This window comes from Citrus clementina, unplaced genomic scaffold, assembly GCF_000493195.1.
Source record: "Citrus clementina cultivar Clemenules unplaced genomic scaffold, Citrus_clementina_v1.0 scaffold_1, whole genome shotgun sequence".
In the NCBI taxonomy this organism is placed as follows: Eukaryota; Viridiplantae; Streptophyta; class Magnoliopsida; order Sapindales; family Rutaceae; genus Citrus; species Citrus x clementina.
In genome coordinates, this window is record NW_006263303.1 from 19,172,886 (window position 1) to 19,192,681 (window position 19,796).

The window sequence follows — 19,796 nt, forward strand, 5'->3', positions numbered from 1 at the left end:
GAAACCCTTCTTGTAACATTAAGGCATTTCTCCTGAGAAGCATCTTTGCGTGACCCTCTATGGGCGCCATTAGATCGACATCTTCTATATCGTGAGCATTTGACACGAGCTGGGAGTCAACTAAACTACGGTTGGACAGCAGGGGCAACCTCAACCTTCTTCAACAGTTTGTTTTGGATGTTATAGGTTACACTCTAAGAAACTGTAACACAAATAAAATCTACATTAGAATTGTACAACTTTACGAAGCAGAAAGAAAGAAAGACTTAAACTAGCAAGCAATCTGGAGTTGAGAAACGGGAAGGAACGTGAATGTTCCCACCATCTGTAGATGCCACCTGACCCCAGTTACCCCTATTAAAAAAGAATTTTCTCTTTCAATTCCCACCCTAGATTGGGAGGCCAATTATGGGTTTCCTGGCCTTAGTACTCGACATTAGATAATACTAACCTGCATCTTTTAGGTTGTGTTGGGTGATTTCTATTGTTATAAATGTCAGTGTGCAAGTATACACAACAAGTAATATACTAATGAGTATTCAGATTGTCTCCACAGAGATTGATATTATCAATTTGCTACAGCAATTTTAACAGTGCGGTTTGTTCTAAATTAAAATAAGAAAATGAAACTATGAAACTAATTAAAATAAAAATACAATAAAGAAACTTCTCACGTCAAACACAATGATGTAATCAATGGGAAAATAGTAGTTGAGTAAACAAACTCACTTAATGGCATTGACTATTTTTTTCAATTACAGTACAACATCTACTACAGCATTAGATAGAATCCCTCATGTATCCTTAACTGTCACTGTTGTGCAAATTTTAATGTACTCGCAAGCGCACGAATCTATTGTAGTATAGATCAATGGTGTTGAGTGTCGATCCCACGAGGAGGTGGATTTTAATTATATATGGAATTAATTTTATAAATGGGTAGTTGGATTTATGGTGGAAATGATTTGGAATATGCTAATACTTAAATTAAAATGGCGAGAATAAATTCTAAAATTAGAATTGCAATAGAGAGAATAAATTGAAGAGAAAATCTATTAAATTGACGTACTTGGGTATCTGGATCCGTATCAACATGCATCATGGGCTAAATAATCCGTATTAATGCCAATTAAATCATGAGGGGGAAATCCACACCTCATGAACCACGCTCTAATCAATATGGTGCTAAGGGCTTATCGTGTCAAATAATAATAACCTTGTACTAGAGGGCCGGTGAAACCAAGGCGGTACTAGACAAGATTAGTATTATTTGTCGACGAGAAGTCAAAACATCCACAAAAACTAGAGGGGAAAAGAAAATAAATTTACCAAATAAAGCCCATGACACATGTTGAGATTTCACCTTCAACCCAAGCTTGAAAGAAAATTAGCCACTCATAATTGAACTAGGGGCAAAATAGAAATTTATTAAAATATGAAGAAAATACAAGATGGAGAGAGAATTACAGAAAATGGATCCCAAAAATGGATTCAGAGATATCAAATTAGGGGGGAGAGGCCCCCTTTTTATAGATACATGGAGTAAATCATGGCCATCGGATTAAAAACAGTTTGGACGCTCAGGATTGCGCCACGTCATCAGTCAACAGTCCACGGTTTGACCACGCAGATGAACAGTAACACGGTTTGACCTGACTTTGAACAGTAACGCGGTTTGACCCGGATGAACAATAACGCGGTTTGGTTGAAAATAATCCTGTGTGATGCATGCACCGTATGCGAGATTTTTCGTCCACTGATATGCTGCCACGTCACCATCAACAGTATATAAGAATTTTAGTCCAACAGGATCGTGACACCTCATCAGTCAATGCCACGTCATCGGTCCGTCTATGTGAACAGTGTCGTGAACAGTAACGTATACAGTACCGTACACGTGAATAGTACCGTACAAGTGAACAGTGTCATTTTTCCTTTTATGCTCCTCCTAAGGTTTTCGACCGTCCTGAGTTCAAAAGTGATGTCTGTTTTGCCATCTGATTTCTCGTTTATTTTATTGTGAAATGACTATGATGCCCCTAAAATACATAAAATACTTAATTAAAATAAAACACATGTAATTAAATCACAAGAAGGTTAAATACATAAAAGTAAGGGTTGTTAGTAAGACTTGAAATGTAAAATGATGGTTTTCTCCTTTATAAATATGCATTTTCTAACACTCAACAGTCACCTGTTGGATATCTTATACCTAATGCAACTTAACAGAGACCAATTATTACGATAACATTAGATATAGCATTAAGCATTCTAGATTCCATTTGCCCTACAAGGTGAATCCCTGTGTCTAGTTCTTTACTAATTTTAGATCAAGTATGACCCTATTCAAATCGAGATTAACTAAACTTGGGAAACTCAATCTAAAATCAAGTATTGTCTTAATTTGATCCACTAAGTCTGACATTTTTTAGGTTTTTTCTTAACTAGTTTCTATTAAATGGGTTGTCACCAGAATTAGGGAATTGAAAGAAGTACAATTACGACAAAATGCTATAGCAACTACAGAGTAACACACATATATTAGTCAAACCTCCATTAAGATTGTTTATCACTTAATCACAACAAAGTTTAGTTCATAATTTACGATAGAACAGCAAATAAAATTGTTTCGGCCATTAAATACATCCCCATAAAAAAAAAGAAAATAAGAAGAAAAACTAAGTTCTGCTTGGTCTTTGTGATTTTCCTTTTGTTTCCTCTTTGAGTCCTCTGTTATGGCCTTCAATCTCTCTTTTAATTTCTATTTTCTTATTGTTTTCTTTTCAGTATTCTCTTTTTAAGTGATAGCTCTCTCTTTTTCTTTTCATGTGTGCTCCTTTTATAACTTAGAATTAAGGCAATCGAAAGTGTGTGGCGCGTATCCTCTTTTTTTGGAAACTTTAGTTCACAATCTTTAAGTTATTGCACATGAAATCCAGTCTGTCATTGCTCTAGGATTGCTACAGCATCTTCACTGTTCCAAACTTGTTTCAATTCCTTTGTAGGCAAGATATTTTGTCGTCTCTGCAAATATATTTTAGCAGCTTTCCATCTCTAAAACTTGAGTTTTTCAGTCACCTACAATTATGCATATAATATAAGCACAAAGTAATCTAAAACAAGCTCAATTTATTAAAAATAAACTACAATGGATGTTCATGCCAAATGTAACTAAAATGCAATAAAAATACATCATTTACTCTCTAAGTAATATTGATTTAAGTTTAAAAGTGTCATAATAACTCTCATTTTATAAAGTTATTAGGTTGCTCTTTAGTCGGTAAAGGTGTTTGATTTCATCAACTATAGGTTCACTCTCCCCAAACTTGTTCCATAAAATGAATTGTCTAGAAAGCACTCTCCACCCATTGGGGTTTACCTGACCGGGAGCTATATGTAATCTCCTAAGTATGTGAATGAAGTAGGGTTGCAAAGGCAATCTCATCCCAAGTTTAAAACACTCAAGGAATAGAGTAAAATACCCTCTTGGGGGGCGGTTGGGAGTGTTCTAAGATCTATGTCATCAGGAATGTCGTAAACTTCTTTAAGCCTATTTAATTCATTTATAGTGGCGGTGGATTCTATATAATCAATAGGGCAGTGATCGACCAGAGCCCTGTGCCTTAATTTTCTTTTCTTTCCTGGTCGAATTTCTCCTAGTGGGGACCCCCATCTCCACTTTCACAAGAACTCCTCCCTTTACTATCGCTTGTGGTCTGCTCTATGTTAAAGGCCCCCTAAATGTCTGTGCTATTTAAGTCACTATCACTAGATGAGGTCGAAGCCTTAGGCGTCATCCTCCTAGGCTCATCCTTAGCACTAGATGGACCTACGCTCTCTAAAAAGATCTGAGGATCAAATATGGGTCCTTTAAGCATATTAGGTAAAAACTTTAGTTCGTCACCACTATCAATCTCGATAACCTTTTCCTTCCGCTTAGACATTGCAGAAATCGAAAACAAAATCCCTAGAACCAGCAAGAAAGAGCGACACAATCCTAATCAACAAACAATCAAGGATGAGTTCAGAAAATTGTACCTGGAGCAACTCAGAATTAGTAAAATGTCTATGGCAGTAATAACAATAGCAAAGAAAAGCCTTGCCTGAAATGCTTCTCGCTTTTGAGAGAAAATGAGTGATAAATTTAGAAGAATGAGAAAAAGATGAGATTTAAGGATTTAATTGTTGAAAGAGAGTGAATTGTTTCTAGTAACCAAAAATGCAAACCACTTGTTTTGAATTCAAATGATTGGTCTAAAACATGCCACGTCACTAGAATTAAAAACGACAACAGTCTTTGAATGGATAGATACCAGCAAGCTTGTGAAGTAAAGAGCAAATATTAGCAGCCTTTCGCCAAAATGTCGAGCAGTAAAAAAAGCAACTTGGTCGAGGAGATACCTATTGAGCTTCTAGTCCTGATTCGTTTCACTCTCAACTCTAGAAACTAGGCGGCTGGTGTTAGGGGTGAAAAGCGTGATGACCAAGAACCTATGAGCAAACAGGTGCTTTCATCGACCAAAAGCAACTCATCATGGGAGCTCATTCACGAGGAGCCATCTTTTGGTTGCCCAAGTACTTCACTTGGTTGGGGGTATCTGACGAGAGACTCTGATTAAGTTGGATTAAAGTCTTGGCTAACAGTAGTTATCAGGACATGGGTTTTCTCCTGAGAGTCCGAGCATGAGATCCACTCAAAGGCGGTTGCAACCCCCACTCACCCATGATGGTGTAACTAACCCAGTAACGATCGTGGAGAGGGCGCCAAATACTCCGAATGGGTATAAAAGACACAGAGTCGAAGGTTAAATGGTTGGATAAATTTTTTTTGACTTTATACATTATCATTTTCTGATCTATTTTGGATTCTCTTGTTTTTTCCAATCTTCTTAAATGTTAAGCTTATGATCGACCTCAATAAGGTAATGGCCGACCTCAATAAAATTGAAAATTGGGCAACTTAATGTTAAGCCTATGGCCAACCTCAACAAGGCAATGGCCAACCTTAAAAAAAATTAAAAATTGTAGAACTTAAATGTTAAGTTTATGACCGACCTCAACAAGGTAATGACCAACTTTAACAAAATTGAACATTGTAAAATGTAAATGTTAAGGCTATGGCCAAACTCCACGAGGCAATGGCCAACCTCAATAAATAGAAAATTATAGAACTTAGCTTATAGCTGACCTCAATAAGGCAATGGCCGACCTCAACAAAATTGAACATTGTAGAACGTAAATGTTAAGGCTATGGCCAAACTCCACGAGTCAATGGCAAACCTAAATAAATAAAAAATTATAGAACTTATCTTATAGCTGACCTAAATAAGGCAATGGCCGACCTCAACAAAATTGAACATTGTAGAACGTAAATGTTAAGGCTATGTCCAAACTCCACGAGGCAATGGCCAACCTCAATAAATAGAAAATTGTAGAACTTAGCTTATGGCCGACCTCATTAAGGCAATGACTGACCTCAACAAAATCGGACATTGTAGAACGTAAATGTTAAGGCTATGGCCAAACTCCACGAGGCAATGGAAAACCTCAATAAATAAAAAATTGTAGAACTTATCTTATAGCTGACCTAAATAAGGCAATGGCCGACCTAAACAAAATTGAACATTGTAGAACGTAAATGTTAAGGCTATGTCCAAACTCCACGAGGCAATGGCCAACCTCAATAAATAGAAAATTGTAGAACTTAGCTTATGGCCGACCTCATTAAGGCAATGACTGACCTCAACAAAATCGAACATTGTAGAATGTAAATGTTAAGGCTATGGCCAAACTCCACGAGGCAATGGCCAACCTCAGCAAATAGAAAATTGTAGAACTTAGCTTTTGGCTGACCTCAATAAGGCAATGGCCGACCTCAATAAAATTGAACATTGTAGAACGTAAATGTTAAGGCTATGTCCAAACTCTACGAGGCAATGGCCAACCTCAATAAATAGAAAATTGTAGAAATTAGCTTATGGCCGATCTCAATAAGGAAATGGTCGACCTAAATAAGGTAAAGACCAATTTCGATAAAATTGAAAAATGTAGATCTCAACAAAATAAAAGTTAAGGCTGTCTAACCATAAGGTAATAGATGTCCTCAATCTCAACAAGGTCGAATTACAATTAGACCTCAACAAGGTCAAAATGACAACCTCAATCTCAATAAGATTTGATAAATGTTTTAGGTAGGACCTCAACAAGGCTGCAATGTCGATCTCAATCTCAATAAGATTGGATAATTTTTTCAGGTAGGACCTCAACAAGGTCGCAATGTCAATCTCAATCTCAATAAGATTGGATGATTTTTTTCACGTTGGACCTCAATACGGTCTAAAAATGTCGATATCAATCTCAATAAGATTGGATAAATTTTTTGACGTTGGATCTCGATAAGGTCCAAAAATGTCGATCTCAATCTGAATAAGATTGGAAAAAAAAATTTTCACGTCAGACCTCAATAAGGTCTAAAAATGTCGATCTAAATCTCAATAAGATTGGATAAATTTTTTCACGTTGGACCTTAACAAGGCCGCCATGTCGATCTCAATCTCAATAAGATTGGATAACGTTTTCACGTTGACCTGAACAAGGTCGCAATGTCGATATCAATCTTAATAAGATTGGATAAATCTTTTCACATTGGACCTCAATACGGTCCAAAAATGCCGATCTCAATCTCAACATGATTGGATAACTCTTTCACGTTGGACCTCAACAAGGTCGCAATGTCGATATCAATCTTAATAAGATTGGATAAATCTTTTCACGTTGGACCTCAATACGGTCCGAAAATGTCGATCTCAATCTCAATAAGATTGGGTAACTTTTTCACGTTGGACCTCAACAAAGTCGCAATGTCGATATCAATCTCAATAAGATTGGATAATGTTTTTCATGTTAGACCTTAATAAGGTCCAAAAATGCGAATCTCAATCTCAATAAGACTGGATAAATTTTTTTTTCACATTGGACCTTAATAAGGTCCAAGTGTCGATCTCGATCTCAAATGACCGATCACTGTTAGCCTAAGGGGCTATATATAATGTAATTTTGATGATAACAAACATATGTATTAGGTGATTTAATAAATATTATATTTCACATTTTCACTTGTTTTTGAAGGGTAATATTTATGCAAGTGAATCAAGTGAAATCAAGCTCAAGACTATGGCGAAATCAAGAACAAAGTTTAGAGCTCAACGGACAAATTAGTGCGATAAATTCTTGTAAAGTCGGTATGATTTAATTGATGCATGATTTAGCATTTGAGAAGCTCAAGAGGTTAATTTAATTAATTACTTTTCATAAACTAAAAGGTTTTATTTTTATTAGGTAAAGTATTTTGTGGATTTGAGTAATTTGGACTTAAATGTAAAGTTTTGATATCTTTGATTTTAATAAGTATTATTATTGAATTTCGTAGTTGGACCCTTTTACAAACAATTGAAATGTTTTGGGCCATACTATAATTTATGAACATTTTGGACTAAAGTGAAAGGTTTTGAGAACTTTGAAAACTATGGGTATTATGTTGAAAAGGACCTTTTTGTGAAATAATAATATCTTTGGGGCCATATGATAATTTTAGAAAGTTTTGAAAAGACAACTATTTTTGGGAAATTCTGAAATTGGACCTATTTGTAAAGTTTTATGACGTTTTGGGCTGTAGTATAATTATAGAAAGTTTTGGGCCACAAGTGTAATTTTAGTGAACAATGTTACTGTAGTAAATTCAAAAATAACGGTAATATCACTGTTCATGAGCAGCTAGCCGGATAAATCAAGCGGCTAACCGCTTGGTTGCGGGAATTTACCTATAACGGTTAGTTTTAGGGCTTTAACTATAAAAACTCAACTCAAACTTCATTTTATGAATTAATGCAAGAAAATATAAGATCATACAACATATATTGAGCTTCCAAAACACAAATTATCATATATTGAATCATTGTTGAGCTATTATTTGCATATCCACTCTTAAAGAGAGTTTTTGTTGTAATTTTCATTTTTTATCAAATTGTGAGTGTGTAAGTGAGAAACACTTGGGGTGAAGAGATTGGGGAGATAATCTCTTGATTGTAAAGGTTCATTGACACCTTGGAAGTCAATTGTAAGAACTTGAAGCCTTGGGAGGCTTGGATAGTGAAATCCTCGAGCTTGGTTGGCTTGGAGGCATGGACGTAGGCGGGGATTGCTGAACCACGTAAACATTTGGGTGTTTGTTTTTCTCTTCCCTTACTCTTTTATTTTTATGGTTGTTTGAATTTATTGTTTTCTATTTCATTAAGGTGTTAGATTAATTTGTTGTGCGAATTGTATTTCATAATTTTTAAAAACCTAATTCACCCCCCTCTTGGGTTGCGTAACTTGCATTTCATTTGGTATCAGAGCATGGTTCTCTTGTTAGGACTTAACTATCTAGAGTAAAAGATCTATGGCAACCCAAAATGATTCAACCTTTAGGGAAGGACAATCCACAACTAGGCCACCATTCTTTGACGGAAATGACTACCCGTATTGGAAAACTAAGATGAGAATTTATTTACAAGCACTAGATTATGAAATTTGGGAAGTTGTATGTGATGGTCCATTTATGCCTTTGACTAAAAATGATGTCGGGGAAGACATTCCAAAACCTTAACGGGAATGGAATGAATTGGAAAAGAGAAAAGCTTCTCTAAATTCCAAAGCCATGAATGCCTTGTTTTATGCAGTCGATAAGAAAGAGTTTCATAGAGTGTCTAGTTGTGAAAGTGCTAATGAAATTAGGGCACAAACTTGAAGTTGTTTATGAAGGCACAAATCAAGTGAAAGAGTATAAAATTAGTAGGTACACTCGGCAATATGAATTGTTTTAAATGGAACAAAATGAGAGTGTGTATTCTATGTATACTAGATTTACGGACATAGCAAACACTCTAGGAGTCCTAGGAAAGACCTTTTCAAATAACAAGAAAGTTAAAAAAATCATTAGGTCGTTACCTAAGGAATGGAGACCAAAAAGAACTATCATTGAGGAAGCTAAAGATTTGAATATCTTACCTATTGATGATTTAATTGGTTATCTTATTTCTTATGAGGAAGATTTGGCAGCCGAAAGAGGAAATGAGGAAAAGAAGAAAAACATTACTCTCAAAGCCACAAAATATGAGAGTGATGGGGAAAGTGAGCTGGATGATGAGGAGTTGGCCATGCTAACAAGGAGGTTCAGAAAATTTTTCAAGAAAACTGGTGACCGAAGAAAATTTAGAAACTTCAAAAACCAAAAGGAGAAGAAAGAGGTAATCATATGCTATGAATGCAAAAAGTCCGGCCATATAAGATCAGAATGCCCACTTCTCAACAAACTCAAGAAGAAAACTATGGTTGCTACTTGGGATGATAGCGATGAAGATTCAAGTGATGAAGAAGAGTTGCAAGAAGTATCAAACCTAACACTTATGGCGATTGGAGATGATGACGATCTCAATGAGGGCTTGAAGAAAAAGAAAAATAAATGGTACTTGGATAGCGGATGTTCTAGGTATATGACCGAAAACTATGCATGGTTCTCAAGTTTCACCAAAATCGAAAATGGTGGAGATGTATCCTTTAGAGATAACTCAAAAGGAAAAATTCTTGGAATTGGTAATGTTGGTAAAGTTTCTTCAACTCTAATTGAAAATGTGTGTTTGGTTCAAAATTTGAAACACAATTTGATTAGCATTAGTCAACTATGTGACAAAGGTTATAAAGTTGCTTTTGATAAATCAAGATGTGTTATTGAGAATGCATGTGATGGGAAACTATGGGAAATAGATGTGGCAATGTTTACACGATTGATATAGAGTGTGCATCTACTCATGATAAATGTTTTTTGGCATTGCATGATGATGGTTGGTCATGGCATAGAAGACTAGGACATGCAAGCATGGATTTAATTTCAAAAATTTCGAAAAATGATTTAGTTAAAGGTCTTCCAAAAATTGGTTTTCAAAAGGATAGGATTTGTGAAGCTTGTCAATTTGGAAAACAAATCAAAACCTCTTTAAAAAATAAGAATCATATCTCTACTTCAAAACATCTTCAATTACTTCACATAGATTTGTTTGGACCTTCTAGATATGCTAGTTTAAGTGGCAAATTTTATGCATTTGTAATTGTAGATGATTATTCTAGATACACATGGGTATTATTCTTAGCTAATAAGGATGATGCCATTGATGCATTTAGAATATTTTGTAAAAAGGTTCAAAATGAAAAAGGGTTATTCTATTACTTGTATTAGAAGTGATCATGGTGGAGAGTTTGAAAATCATGTATTTGAAAATTTTTGTAATGATTTTGGCATTGAGCATCAATTTTCATCACCTAGGACTCCACAACAAAATGGAGTTGTTGAGAGAAAGAATAGATCTATTCAAGAAATGGCTAGGACCATGTTACATGAAAATGCATTACCAAAATATTTTTGGGCTGAAGCCGTCAACACCGCTTGTTATGTTTTAAATCGGGTGTTGATTAGAACTCATCTCAATAAAACTCCCTATGAGCTTTGGAAAGATAGAAAACCCAACATTGGTTATTTCAAAATTTTTGGATGCAAATATTTTATTTTAAACACAAAAGATAATCTTGGTAAATTTGATCCAAAATCTGATGTTGGCATCTTTCTCGGGTATTCAAACTCAAGCAAAGGCTATAGAGTTTATAACAAAAGAACTTTAGTTGTGGAAGAATCCATGCATGTTACGTTTGATGAATCTAACCCCTCCTCTGCGGAGAAAGAAGTTGTTAATGATGATGCAGATGGAGAGTTATAAGAAGAATCATCAAAAGAAAATTAAGAGAATGCACCACAAGAAAATCAAGAGGATAGAAAAGAAGAACAAACAAATATGGAGCAACAAGAAGGTATTTCTCAAAAACTCCCCAAGGAGTAGATGTATGTTTCCTCTCATCCTAAGGACTTAATTTTAGGTGATCCTTCAAAAGGTATTACAACTAGATCATCACTTAGAAACACATGTGAGCATGCTACATTTATTTCTCAAATTCAACCAAAATCTTTTACGGATGCGGAAAATGATGAGTCTTGGATTATGGCAATGTAAGAGGAGTTAAATCAATTTGAGAGAAATAAAGTGTGGGAATTGGTTCCAAAACCAAAACATCAATCCATTATAGGCACTAAATGGGTATTTAGAAATAAAATAGATGAATCCGGTGTGGTTGTAAGAAATAAAGGTAGATTAGTGGCTCAGGGATACAACCAAGAAGAAGGAATCGATTTTGATGAAACATTTGCACCTGTAGCTAGATTGGAATCCATTAGGATGTTGTTAGCATTTGCATGACATAAAGATTTTATTTTATTTCAAATGGATGTGAAGAGTGCTTTCCTAAATAGTTATATTATGGAGGAAGTTTATGTGAAACAACCCCTTGGTTTTGAAAATGAAAAATTTCCAAATCATGTTTATAAGTTATCAAAAGCATTGTATGGATTAAAACAAACACCTAGAGCATGGTATGATAGGCTTAAAAATTTCTTGTTGGATAACGGTTTTTCGATGGGAAAAGCGGATACTACCCTTTTTATTAAGAATAAAAATCAAGATATACTTGTTGTTCAAATTTATGTTGATGATATTATTTTTGGTTCTACTAATGAATCTTTGTGCAAAGAGTTTTCCTCTTGTATGAGTAAGGAATTTGAGATGAGCATGATGGGAGAATTGAAGTATTTCCTTGGACTTCAAATCAAACAAAACAATGAGGGGATCTTCATCAACCAAGCCAAGTATGTCAAATACTTGCTCAAGAGATTTGACATTGATGAATCAAATACCAAGAGTACTCCAATGAGCACAATAATCAAGCTTGATAAAGATGAAAAAGGTAAAGAGGTTGATATTAAAAAGTATCGAGGTATGATCAGTTTTTTACTTTACTTAACCGCAAGTAGACCCGATATAATGTTTAGTGTATGTTTGTGTGCAAGATTTCAATCATGTCCCAATGAATCTCATTTTCTTGCTGTTAAAAGAATTTTTTGTTATTTGAGTAGAACCATAGATATTGGTCTTTGGTATCCTAGAGGAACTCATATATATTTAACTTGTTATTCGGATGCCGATTTTGCCGGTTACAAGGTCGATAGAAAAAGTACTAGTGGAACTTACCATTTTCTTGGTCATTTACTTGTTTCACGGTTTAGTAAGAAACAAAATTCGGTGGCACTCTCAACTACTGAGGCGGAATATATTGCCACAGGTAGTTGTTGTGCACAAGCACTTTGGATGAAACAAACACTTAGGGACTATGGTATTAATCTTGAACAAATTTCTATCAAGTGTGATAATACTAGCGCCATAAATCTTTCAAAGAATCCCATTCAGCACTCTAGAAGCAAACATATAGAGATTAGACATCATTTCTTGAGAGATCATGTACAAAAGGGTGATATTGCATTAGAATTTATCTCTACGAAAAAACAACTTGCCGATATTTTTACAAAACCCCTTTGCGAAGAACAATTTTCAAAAATTCGGCATGAACTTGAGATGATGAAATTTTTGCATTGATATCTCTATTTATGTTATTGAATCTATTAAAATTGTTTGCTTGATGATTGTTGATGTTTATGAAGTGTTTGAGCATGTTAGATATATGAGGTGTTTGATTTATTAATTTTTGAATGTTTATGTGCTTCATGAATATATGCTTGTTGGATGGATTATTTGTTTGAATTAATCATCTTTTGAATGTTTAAAATCATTATTCATGCATTAAATTGGCTCTTGAGATGTTTTGGGATCACGAAATTGATCAAAATTAGCAGGAAATCAACTAGAGTGCAGATGGACAGCAACCAGGCAGCTAGCCGCCTGTTCCAAGCGGCTAGCCGCTTGGTCACAGGTTTGATGTATTTTTTTTTTTTTTTTGCTTCTTCTTCTTCCTTCGTTATTTTTCTGCACTTGTTTTTTCTCTCACCCAAACCGTGAAACCTCTCCATTTTCACTTCCAATTTCTTCCATTTTCATCCATTTTTATGCCCAAATCAACCATTCAAACTAATACCCATGCATTTCATCTTCATTAAACACTTCTCCATCATCATTTCTTCATTTGTTTTTCATCATTTCATTATCATCTCACTCACGCGTGAATAATGCTTCTTCATTTTCTTTCTCAAATCTCTTCATCTTTCACTCATTTTCTTGTTAAAATCAATCACTCAAATCATTATTCATCCTTTACTCCTTCAATTTTCACTCTCAAAACAACATTTCATCAACTCTCCACTTAAAACCCAAAATCAAATCGCATAAATTCTAATTTTTTCATAAACATAAATTCTCAACACAATTGTAGCTTGAAAAGGATTAATAAGACCTCTTTTCTGCGCAAACAAATTACATCATTCTATGGGGTGTGGCAAGTTTTTAACTTCTTTTGCAATAATTTATTGGTCGTGCTTTGAAAATTAATTGAGTTTTATTTCTGTTATTGGGAAAGTTACTCTAACTATGTGAAGTTCATCATGATTTCATTCATACATTCTTCTGAATCATTGTATTTTGGTCTTCGAGGTTCTTTATGTTATACTACCGGCATGTCTTTTATTAGATTTTTTTTCCCTAGGGTGAAGTCTTTTATAGCAACTCTTTTAACAAAAATAGTTGTATGTTGCTTTAATTAACCATATTTGTGATAAAAAAAAATTTATCTACACAAAAAAATAAATAAAATAAATAAGCTATTGTACTAAAATCGATCCCATACTACTAAAAATTTTGATATACTTGTTGATGCCGAAAAATGATCTCAACAGCTGAATTTGTTTCTTTTGGGGAATTATAGTGTGAATCCAAGCTTAAACGCAAGTTTGATCGCAACTTTCTATATCTACCAACCAGAAAACACGGTTAGGATACGCCGGTGGGGTTCCAGTGTAGACCCTCCGATGATTAAGTCAGAAATTATGTATAAAAGCAAAAAATGAAAATGAGGAATTATAAATGAGTTAAAGTCAAGTAATTTTCCGGTAGAGGGGTTGAACATCTTGTAGAAGCTTTGGTTGATTTTGCTAACCCCTTCACCTGATGCACTCTTTAGTTTAAATAGACTATTCGTTGTGTACGGTTACCTCTTAACTTCAGCCTGCTTTCTTCAACAGTTGCAAGCGGTTGTCAGTTGGAGGTGATTTAAATAGATCGTGGCACATAACTTCCCTATAAATTAGGCCACGTTCTTTTAACTAGCAATTTTCGATATCAAGCTAATTCTCAGGTCGGACAAGAGAATTTCAAGGTCAGATTACTTCACTTTCAAATCAGACAGATGAATTTCTCAGTCGCTCATATAGCGTTGAGGTTGTATTCTTAAACTAGGTCATTCACATAGATCTTAGATCGTACTTGTAAACCAGGTCGCCAACATAGGCTTCAGGTTGTACTTATGAGGTCAGCTCGACAACAATAAGTTCTGAGTAGATTAGGATCGACTATATTTTGAGACACTACCAGAAAAATCCAACCCAAACACCAATCCCCTAGTTTTCAATACCAGAAAGTCATTGCTGGTGTTGGAAACTAATAGAAAAATTTTCTCAAAACCCAACAATACTGTATATGTTAATTTGACTGCAGTCGTGTTGTATAGACAAATAATCACCTTCAAAAAGAAAAATATTCTGATCAATTCCATAATAATATCTTAGATATAAAAAGTCGCCCCATCATAGAATTTTTGAAAATTTCCAGTAGAAATTTGCTTAAACGTGCAACAATCCTATTCTGTGTAGAAGTCTGTCTGCATATAAAAAGCATCCTACAATCCAATTATTGAGTGACACATAAGATGCCACATCAGTTCAACAAATAAATTTTCTCATCTCTGTCACTCTCTCTATATAGATAAAGCAATCTTTGGAATCTCAATTAGTCAGATCCTGGTAGCAACATCGATTGTAGTTAAAAGCATGCTACATCACTGGTTGTTTGGTTTAGTTTAAATTTCTTGACAGTTTGAAAATGATGAAAAAGCATCACAATTGGGATAGAATAAGTTCACTGCATGATACAAGTCTTCATCACATCTTTGCTGCGGCACTGGAATGGCCGTTATCCCAGCTTCAGTTCCATTAGTGTAGGAAACTAATAATTGATCCTAGAAAGCTGCCAGATGTGAGCACATTTGCGAGGGAAGATTGTATTTTTCACCATATAGAAACAATAGCGCTATTCTTTTTCATTTTTTTTCTTCTTTTTGGTGGTTATATTTTGTTCGCCAAATAGGAAACAATAATATTACATAATTCCGGCTTTTTTAATTTTTAACAAATAAAATGATAAGAAGGGCTGTGGGAGTCATTTATGTAATACTTAAGAGTTTGATCGTCAATATTGTCAAACTTTAGTGGTTAAATGTATTTTTGTGCTTCCAAATATGAAGCAATTATGGGCCCTTGACTGAAAATCTTGACTAAACAGATTGATAAAGAAATAATCAAGGGCTGCTAAAATGAGTTTAAGTTGTTTCTAACTCTCTGGGAAGTCAGAAAGTGTCAAGTGTTTTCATTAACGGTTCAACTCCTCCATTTGTTAATTTAAGCTTTTTCGGTTGATTTTATCTATCGCGATACCTGTAAAATTTATCCACGACCATATCATGTATGATGTATCTACAATGGGGACTTGGAAAGCTGAACAGAAATTGAAGCTGTCCCTGTTTTCTTAATTTCCAAATCAATAATTTGTGAAGAGCCACCATTGAAAACGATATGGCACCTTGTTTTCACTTTGTTTGACAGTCTGCTCCGCAATATTTTTGTCGACAAATTCAAACTGAAAACACAGCTGGCGGCGCCTTCTTTGAATGTAAGCGTTGACTCTTCAATAAAATAATCAGCCACTGATAGCTTTTTCAAAATCGGCGTTCCATTTATTCATTTATTTATGTGCATATATGCGATAAAGCAGGTACGTAGTCATGAAACATAACTTTTGCCAGTGGTATACCAGTTTTTCGCATTCATAAAATTTATTTGCCCCTCCCACAAAATTGACTCATCCTTTTTTCCGTTCTTACGAATGGAAATCAATCTTCTTCACATCTATATCTTTAGTTCTTTGATCTTCTTGCTGCGCATGGAGTTGTCACTGGCAGCTGATACAATAACTCCCGAAACATTCATCCGTGATGGTGAGAAGTTGGTTTCATCATCTCAAAGGTTTGAGCTTGGCTTCTTCTCCCCTAGAAACTCAAAGAACAGGTACCTGGGAGTATGGTACAAGAAGATCCCTGACACTGTTGTCTGGGTTGCTAATAGAAATAGTCCAATTTTCAATCCAAACACGGCGTTGACCTTTAGCAATAACGGAAACCTTGTTCTTCTCAGCCAAAGAAATGGCATTATCTGGTCATCGAACATGTCTAGAAAAGCAGAAAATCCGATAGCGCAACTTTTAGACACTGGAAACCTCGTTATTAGGGATAACTCCAGTGGTCATACTACTGAAAGCTACTTGTGGCAGAGCTTCGACTACCCTACAGACACTCTGTTAGAAGGCATGAAGTTGGGCTGGGACTTGAAGAATGGTCTTGAACGATATTTATCATCATGGGAAAGTACTGACGATCCATCCCCTGGAAATTTTACTTTCAGACTTGTCATTCAAGTGATACCTAAACTATGCGCTTACAATGGATCTGTAGAATATACCTGTACTGGACCATGGAATGGAGTTGCCTTTGGAGCTGCTCCTACATATACAAGCTTTCTTTATGAACAGGTTTTGGTGCAAAGTAAAGATGAAATTTCTTTCTGGTATGAGTCTTACAACAGTCCGAACATTATGATTTTAAAAGTCAACCCCTCGGGTTTGATCCAGCGTCTAATATGGAACGAGAGGAGCACTGCATGGGATGTTCTGTTCTCAGCTCCAGATGGTTTGTGCTCTGATTATGGGTATTGTGGTGCTAATGCGATTTGCAGCGCCGACAAGACACCTAATTGTGAGTGCTTGAATGGATTCAAACTCAAATCACAAGACAACCAGACATGGCCTAGAAAATGCGAGAGCAGTCATTCATCAGATTGCAAAAGTGGAGGCCAGTTTATAAAGCTTGATGACATTAAAGCACCTGCCTTGCTAGAGGTTTCACTAAATGAGAGTATGAATCTGAAGCAATGCGAGGCTGAGTGCTTGAAGAACTGTACATGTAGAGCTTACACTGATTCCAAATTAACAGGACGAGACAGTGGCTGTTTAATGTGGTTTGGGGACCTGATTGATATGAGAAAGACAATTAGAAACTTCACCGGGCAGTCAGTCTACATACGAGTACCTGCTCCGGAACCAGGTACAATTATTTCCGTAGTAATTGTCTAATTGATAGTGCAAAAGGTCCACATCTTTGTTACAGCGAGGCTTGGGCTAGTTGTTTCAGGAGTTGAATTGAAGACTCAACTTTTAGTTATCTTACAGTTCAACATGTGTCTATCGGTTATCGAACTACTGCTAAGAGTCTAGTACCTGGCTTTACATAGGAAACTATTTATGAATAGCCATCGAATTTTGAGTCATGGTTGTCTCAGTTGATATATCAAGCTGGCCTACTTTTGCTATACAATTTGTTAATAAAAAAAATAAGTATCAAATAACCTGAGTGTTGGTAGTAGGGATTAAAGAAATAATTATATTACAAGGATTATGTGACAGCATGTATGGCCATGTGAAGTGAAATTGATGTCTATATTGGGCACTCTTCAACTGCTACGCTCGTCGATGTGGGAAAAGACTGCAATTTCACATTGATATATGGCTCTTTCCCACCTTTTTTTCAAAATCAAGGTAGATTTTTGCATTCTTTTGATTGACTTGCTTTGATAACGTATATACTTTTGGGTCCAGGAAAAAGGAAGCTACTATGGACAACTACAATAGTTGTTCTTCCCGTGGTACTTCTTGCTGTTTATGTTTTTGGTCGAAGGAGGAGAAAACTCAAGGACAAAGGTGACCTTCTTTTAGATCACTCTCATATGTTTTCTGTTCCCACGAGTGTACTAGTGCATAGGAGAAAACTGTACGCTCACTTTCCTTAAAGCTGTCTTGCAGAAAGAAGGAAAACTGAAATAAGCCAGGATATGCTGTTATTCGACAAAAATATGGTCAATACGGCAGGAGCAAAAAATAAGAGTACGGAATCTTGGTTCCCATTTTTCAGCTTGGCAAGCATAACTGCAGCTACCGATAACTTCTGTGAAGAAAATAAGTTAGGAGAAGGTGGCTTTGGACCTGTGTATAAGGTACCATTCTTGTCATATTAACTACAAAAACAGAGTGAAGAGTGATGTGTTGAAATATGAAATTGATCAGGGAAAACTACTTAATGGAGAGGAAGTCGCAGTTAAAAGGCTTTCAAGTCAGTCAGGACAAGGACTAGAAGAGTTTAAAAATGAGATGATGCTTATAGCAAAACTTCAACACAGAAACCTTGTAAGACTTTTTGGTTGCTGTATAGAACAAGGTGAAAAGATTTTGATTTATGAGCACATGCCTAACAAAAGCTTGGATTATTTTCTTTTTGGTATGTGATTTTTATCATTTATTAGAAAAACGACCTGTATCATTTACGATTATAGGTGTTCCTCATGTAATGGTTTGATATTGTAACAGATCCCACCAAAAAAGGGCTTTTATGTTGGGGAACACGAGTTAGAATCATTGAAGGAATTGCTCAAGGACTTCTATATCTTCACCAATATTCTAGATTGAGGGTTATTCACAGAGATCTCAAAGCAAGTAATATTCTCTTAGATAAAGACATGAACCCCAAAATATCAGATTTTGGTATGGCAAGAATGTTTGGTGGAGATGAATTGCAGTCAAACACGAAAAGGATAGTTGGAACTTAGTAAGTATACTAGAATTGCGGTTATTATTTAAATCCTCATTCAAATATTACTTGCTTGCCTGTGTTTGTAAATCCTTTTTAGATGCTTAAATATGTGATGAAGCTTTGAATTTTAGTGGTTATATGTCACCTGAGTATGCCCTGCGAGGCCTATTCTCTATCAAATCTGATGTGTTCAGCTTTGGAGTATTGCTGCTGGAAACATTGAGTAGCAAGAAGAATACTCACTTTTACAATACTGATTCGCTTACCCTTCTTGGCCATGTAAGTGACAATATTTCCCACCATTTTCGGGCTCTTTGAATATATTAAGATGAATCTTGTAATTATCCTAATGAAGATAGATATAATCATTGAACTCGAGAAGAGAAAAGTTTCCTGGCTATGTCAGTAAACAATATGAGAGTTGGCTTATCATTTAGCATTTGAATTTCTCTTATTCTTCAGGCATGGAATCTGTGGAATGATGGTAGAACCTGGGAACTGATGGATCCCATATCGCAGAATGGAGCATCATATCCGATCCTGAAGAGATACATTAACGTAGCCCTTCTCTGTGTTCAAGAAAAAGCAGCAGATAGACCAGCCATGTCAGAAGTGGTCTCAATGCTTTCAAATGAGTTTGTTAATTTACCTGCTCCCCAACAACCTGCTTTTTCATGTGTAAATTCCACAAATATGCAGTCTGATGCTTTTTCAGTGAATTGCGTAACACATTCAGTGATCGATGCTCGATAGCTGAATGCGCCCTGCTTTATGTGTTTTTTCCTTGTTGAGAAACTGATCTGAATTTTCTTTTCTTGTAGACAATAAATAAAAGTCTAATACATCACTATTTATACAATCTGTGCACGCAAAAATTAAAACAAATCTAATCTTGCAAGTTG

At 35.4% G+C, this 19,796-nt stretch overlaps 1 protein-coding gene across 1 annotated transcript; it reads left to right on the forward strand.

Annotated features, from left to right (window-relative positions):
* Positions 1-16,007: 16,007 nt before the first annotated feature.
* On the forward strand, positions 16,008-19,755 carry LOC18053905 (G-type lectin S-receptor-like serine/threonine-protein kinase At4g27290). The gene is made up of 7 exons (XM_006451970.2): positions 16,008-17,355; positions 17,907-18,008; positions 18,111-18,301; positions 18,372-18,582; positions 18,672-18,909; positions 19,026-19,173; positions 19,357-19,755. The coding sequence occupies exons 1-7, from the start codon at positions 16,083-16,085 to the stop codon at positions 19,645-19,647; spliced, it is 2,454 nt and encodes an 817-aa protein (XP_006452033.1). The 5' UTR covers positions 16,008-16,082; the 3' UTR covers positions 19,648-19,755.
* The last annotated feature ends 41 nt before the right edge of the window (positions 19,756-19,796 follow it).

Coding starts and splice junctions, on each gene's coding strand:
- LOC18053905 (XM_006451970.2), top strand. CDS start 16,083: ATGGAAATCAATCTTCTTCACATCTATATCTTTAGTTCTTTGATCTTC. Junction 18,009..18,110: donor GAGAAAACTCAAGGACAAAG/GTGACCTTCTTT, acceptor GCTGTCTTGCAG/AAAGAAGGAAAACTGAAATA. Junction 18,302..18,371: donor GCTTTGGACCTGTGTATAAG/GTACCATTCTTG, acceptor GAAATTGATCAG/GGAAAACTACTTAATGGAGA.